Genomic DNA, 5,806 nt, shown 5'->3' on the forward strand with positions numbered 1-5,806 from the left:
ACTAGATGGGACACTAGAAATTTATAGATTAGAGAACTAATAATTCGATTAAGGATTCGGCTTCAATAAGGAGGAATTTGGTGGAAGCTGATTCAAGTCTGTATACAGCACCTCAACCGAATAAGACGACTGCTGTGGAGAAATCTTTCCGGACGAAGGCCTTCTGCGTCGACGGATTTCCGGTCTCCTTTCTATACCACTCCTTAGAAAACCGAGGAAGAAATACTCTTCACACCAAGAAATGCGAGTTCATTAGCCACAAATAGCTCCCTTAAGATAACTTCAAGCCCTAAATTTGAATTTAGGACTCTAGCGATGGGAGGCACAGACAATGCGGGGCGACGCGACCCCGGCGATGCCCGCGCCCGCGAGCTCCGCCATCTCGATCGGCTTCCCAAGCGGCGATCGCCAGCTCCAGCGATGCAAGAGGTAGGCGAGGGTGAGCGTGACATGGGGCATGGCCAGCGGGATCCCGACGCAGCGGCGCCGCCCGGACGAGAAGGGCAGGAGATCGAAGTCGTTTCCCAGCACGCTGTGGTCGCTGCCCAGGAATCGCTCGGGGAGAAAGAGCTCGGGGTCGCTCCAGACGCTTGGGTCGTGATGGATTGCCCAGATGTTCACGAGGACCGTGGTGTGGGCGGGGATCGTGTAGCCGGCGAGAGTTACCTCGCGATCGTTGTAGTGGGGGACGCCCAGCGGCGCGATTGGACGCTTCCGGAAGACTTCCTTGACGATGGCTTGGATGTAAGGCAGGTCGTTTAGATGCGACTCCTCCAAGGGACGGTCTCTTCCCACGACTCTGTCCAGCTCCTCGTGAGCTTTCTCCTGGACTCTGGGGTTTACTATCAGCTCGGAGATGGCCCATTCGATCGTCCCCTTGGACGTTCCAGTGCCGGCCAGCAGCAGATCCTGCAAGCATACGTGAGAAAGAATGAAGAACAAGGTAAGTTTTTTCTTTCTACCTGGAGCAGTGCGATGATCTGGTCGTTGCTCAGCTTGTCTTCTCCTCCCAGAGTCAGCATCACGTCGACGAAGTCCCGGGGATTTTCCGGATCGAAGTCTTTCGCGTGCTCCTCGATGACTGCTTCCAGAAAGCGAGATCTTGCTGGTAGGACTTCATTCTTGAGTCGGTTTTGCGTCCCTCTGAGCGTGTCCAGCCATCGCATCGCAGGGATGTAATCACCGGCAAACAGCCTCCTGGATTCTTTCGCTTGGATCGCCCACGACGCCTTGTAGGCTTCGGCCTCGGGAGTGAGGGGCGTGTCGGTGCCGTAGAATTTCCTCCCGAACAACACGCACGTCATGAGGTTGGTGAAGTACTCGTGCAGCATGGAGCTGAGATCAAACTCGTGCCCGTCTTTTGCAGACGCCTCAACGATCGCTCCAAACGCTCCCAGCTCCCTCTTGCGAGTGCTGGCAAAGTGGCTCACCTTGGAAGCCGTGAAGAGCTCTGTGCCGCACACTCGCCGCAGCATCTTCCATCGCTCGCCGTGCGGTGCAAAGATAAGGTCCTGGAAGTTGTGGCTAACGAGCCGACTGATGGTGGAGAACAGGGGCCTGCTCGCAAACTCGACGTCGTGCTCCTTGAGGACTTGCCTCGCCATCTCCGGGCTGCTGATGATGATGTGAGGCCGGACTCCCAGCCGGAAAGACATAACAGGGCCATACTTTCGAGCCATCTTGGCCAGGGAGCGATGCCGATAGTCGAGCGAGAAGAGAGAGCCAACGAGGGGCCATGAGAAAGGACCTGGTGGGAAGTTCTTCTTGCTCCTCGCGCTGGTGGAGTGGAAAATCTGGAAGAGGAGCAGCAGGGCGGCCAGTGACGAGCAAATCCAAGTCAGCAACGCATCCATGATGTTGCCCGGGTAGAAAAAAGAGATTGGTGGAGCTTTAAGTACGTCGAAGTGATGGATCGAAAGCTCCAGAGGGAGTGTTCGTCGAAGCATCCATGCTCGAATGAGACATCTGGTGGAGACGAAACTCCCAAGTTGTGCAAACAGTGCAACGAAAGGTACGACGAAACTTCGGTTTTCGTGGACGAGACGAATTGTTTTTCTATGATTAATATAGATATTCTGAGAATAATGTATTTTACCTAAGGTCTGGGTTTATGTGCTTTATGTGTTAGAGATGCTCCCGAACGTTTTGTCTCCCGAGGAGATAGATGTGATCCACACCAGGATTTCATGGATGACGTAGAGCACATTAAAGGCACTAGAGAGCTAGAGACTGTTTAAAGTAGTAGACACATTGACATGGCGCTTGAGTCTCTCCTTTTTCTTCTTCTTACTTTGGGATTTTAGTAATCTCGGCTGGATGAAGGTGCAACCTCTGCACAATCGCCATGAACCAGATAGCAGCCCCCACGGAAGAGGAAGTCCACGTACGTGTGGGCGAGCTCCAGCTCCCATATCTTGCCTGAATCAGACAGCACGACATAGTTTTCATCCTCGGCTGAGTGAGAAGGTTTCGGCTTAAGCAAGGCGGCCAAGCATGCAGCCGAAGCAGTTGGTCCTCCAATTGAGCTCTTCAAGAATTCAGGACGCTCTGGCTGCCAGTGGATCCAAGGTCAGGATCCCCAAGATCCTGTGGTCAGGCTGGGCTTTACAGCTGTTTAACTGGGAGCCAAGCTGCTGGGGACGGTGCAGGAGCTGCACAAGCAAGGGATAATCCACGGACATCAGCGCCAGGAACGTTGCTTACCGCGAGCAAGGCATTGGTTTGAAGAGGTTCTCTGGATTGCCACATTTGCATCGGAGGACAACGGTAGCGGGGGAACCAGCCCTGTCAAGGATCTGGAATTCGGCTCCATGAACTTGGTGTTCTGCAATGCAATTCATGCTTCAGCGGAAAGGTGGCTGGGATGGATTTGCCATGGTCAGCTGCTGTGCAGGAGGAGGACAAGGACTCGGTGGTCTTACTGTATGGCATGCAATTTGCGAAATCTGACTGTGATGCCACCAGTTGCCAGCACTCAATTTCCGATTGGATGTCAAATATATGAGCTTTTTATATACATAGATGACTCCCGTAATAGAAACCATGTCATGCATGGTGCCACATGCATTCATGGCATCCACCATATCATCATATGTTCCACACCTGAAGATAGGGTTGGGTCTGGCATCTTTGGATGTGAGGGGTTTTCGTAGTTACACTACATAGTGAGTTAATTTATGTCCTATCTCTGGTCATGTGTCCTGTTTGTAGTTTGGCTGAGTCCAAAAACTAGAGTATAGAGGCAGGGTGTTGACAAGCAAAGGAGATTCTGAGTAAACTCAAATAACTACATTATATATCTCTAACCATGTGAAACACTAGGTGAGGAGGCAAACAGCATTTTGTCCTCCTTCAGCTTTGCTTGTTCTAGTGTGGAAGTGGTGGAGGACAATGTTTTGCCTGTAAGCAGAAACTTCATACTTATATCTGTAATTTCTTAATTTCTTAGGCATTCAAGACTTTCTTGTGAACAAAAGGATTCACTAGTCCAGATACATTTGCCATCTAGTTACATCTCAAGATTCTTAAACAAAAACTACAAGGTACCTAGTAAACTACTTCCAAATTACAAGGCCAACTTTGTGCAAATTTATGTGCATTGTCATTCCGAATTGAAGGGGTGTATACAACAGAGTACCAACAAAGGAGATATTGAGTCAGGTTTGGAGTAATGTAGCTATAAATCATGCTGGCACAAACTGGGGTATCATCAACTCCTGGTTTAGTTATTGAATAGTAGGATATAGATTTAACTGACAGCAAGTTTATGAAACATTGGCAATGCATGATCTAACAAGATTACAATAGAGGCATCTGTCTAGAATTCGAAGATGAATTTACACTTATGTGCTATGCCTTATGGACTGCATATATTTCATTGTATTTGTGAAGACTTAAACATTCATTGTGGCAACATATTGCAAGCTTGTATCATATGGATTCTACATTTATGCTTTGATATGTGGGGGAACTTATATAGTCACTTGCAAGCTATCAACCATAAAACAGACATATATGATTTTTAACACATATGCACTGTTGTACACAGATTTAGTTAGCCTAAATGCATTAGGAGTGACAATGCTCTTGAACATAATGTGGTAGAGAATGATATGGAATGTTTTTGGGGTCCTCAAAGCAAAAGTTTTATTTGTGGGACATCAACAACTCAGTCTACCTTTAATATTTTATTGTGCATATTCATCACCACTTACCTTGCAGCACATCAAGCACTTCTAGCTTGAATTGTAAAAGCTCATGGTGTAGAGTCTATGGAGGATATTGGCATATTGGATGTTTCCAATACATGACATAAGTATAGTCTGCAATATGTTTTTATGCCATATCTTGCCAAAGACATATCTCATTAGGTCGTTATGTGGAAGTTACAAGAGGTGCATCCATATCAATGTGGTGGGTTCTTAGGCCATCTCACATACCAGAAAATTTATTCTAGCCCCTAGAGTGTGAGCTTGGGTAAGCCTTTCCTTTGATGATAATATGCATAAACTTTCACACCACTTGTAAAATCATTTGACCATTATCTTCAAGGGACATAGTGCCAGGTTTGATGCTTATAAGTGCTGAAGGTGCAACACTCTCTTAGGTATTACTTCCCTTTTTTCTATCATATAAAGTATGCTGATGTCTCAGGAACTTGTTATTATGAGGAATCAGGCTTTTCTATTAACATAGGTCTTCCTTTTGCAACACCAGTCAAAGTAGTGGGCAAAAACAATTTTTTTGGTTTTGGTTTCTCTTGTTTTAGAGTGTTTGCTTTGATGTGGGAAAACCATAAATAAGGGTGGTTTGCTATGCCCTAACAACATCAAATCATGTGATTAATTATTAAACCAAAAGCATTTCATCTTTCTCTAGGGTTTGAACTATGTGTGTTTTTTTAAGGAACTAGAGCTTCAATATTACACTTCAGTCACACACTCCATGGTAAACCTTTTTCATTTCCTTTCATCTTTATGGCAAGCCTCACCTCCATTTTTATTTTCCCATAGGCAAGAAGTAAAGACTCAACATAATACATGAAGGTGGAGGTATTTGACCTTAGAATAGTGCTAGAAACCATGCTCTAGCTGATACTAGCAAACCTCACAATCTTCCTTTTACCTCCAATTTGCAAACCACACATGTGGGCCTAGTTTCAATAATTCTGTCTGTGCATAAGTATGTAGGGGTGCAACTTGTCAATACACCAACTCGAGTAGTTAATAACCCTCCACCAAATATTTTCTTCTAATCAAGCAATGAGTAGCTTTCCACTAGGATTTGGACATCTATTCTAAGGCTTGGGTGCTCTACCGGCCCAAAGACAATCAATTAGTAGTGCCACTGATAGCACCCCAATGCAATTGCTTTAGATGCAATGAACACCACCACTTGTAGGTATGGGTAGCACCCAATGCAATCACTACAGTTGGAACAAACACCAACACTAACAAACAATATACTGCATAGAGGCATAGGGTCATCAACTCTGTTATATAGCAATAGCTCCTCTATAATCTAGAGCTTGAGTTTGCCACTTAATCCACATTGAGGGGAGTCTAGAGTCATCACACCACCCTTACTACATTCTAGATGCCTGGTTTTGCCTCCTTCCAATTTGGCTTAAGGAGAGGGCCAATTTTCTATATCTCTATAGATTCAATCCATATTCTTCTTTAAAGAGAGCAACTACTAGAGCCTCTCCTCTCAGTGTGGAAGGCCTAAATGCTAGTCCAAGATGTTGGGAGCTATTAGTGGTGAGGGCCCCTTGAGTGCAACTTTGTCCTATGAGAATGAAGAAACA

General features: G+C 46.1%; 1 protein-coding gene across 1 annotated transcript; it reads right to left on the bottom strand.

The window, feature by feature from the left end:
* Positions 1-232: 232 nt before the first annotated feature.
* On the bottom strand, positions 233-2,130 carry LOC9635854 (cytochrome P450 71A1). Its single transcript, XM_002979721.2, has 2 exons — positions 963-2,130; positions 233-909 (listed from the first exon to the last, which is right to left on the bottom strand). The coding sequence occupies exons 1-2, from the start codon at positions 1,944-1,946 to the stop codon at positions 310-312; spliced, it is 1,584 nt and encodes a 527-aa protein (XP_002979767.2). The 5' UTR covers positions 1,947-2,130; the 3' UTR covers positions 233-309.
* Positions 2,131-5,806: the final 3,676 nt, after the last annotated feature.

This window comes from Selaginella moellendorffii, unplaced genomic scaffold (genome assembly GCF_000143415.4).
Source record: "Selaginella moellendorffii unplaced genomic scaffold, v1.0 SELMOscaffold_42, whole genome shotgun sequence".
Taxonomy (NCBI): domain Eukaryota; kingdom Viridiplantae; phylum Streptophyta; class Lycopodiopsida; order Selaginellales; family Selaginellaceae; genus Selaginella; species Selaginella moellendorffii.

Bases quoted from the DNA above. Each gene is read 5' to 3' on its own strand.
- LOC9635854 (XM_002979721.2), bottom strand. From the start codon at position 1,946: ATGCTTCGACGAACACTCCCTCTGGAGCTTTCGATCCATCACTTCGAC. The intron at 910-962 runs GTAGAAAGAAAA...GTATGCTTGCAG, and splicing joins AGATCATCGCACTGCTCCAG to GATCTGCTGCTGGCCGGCAC.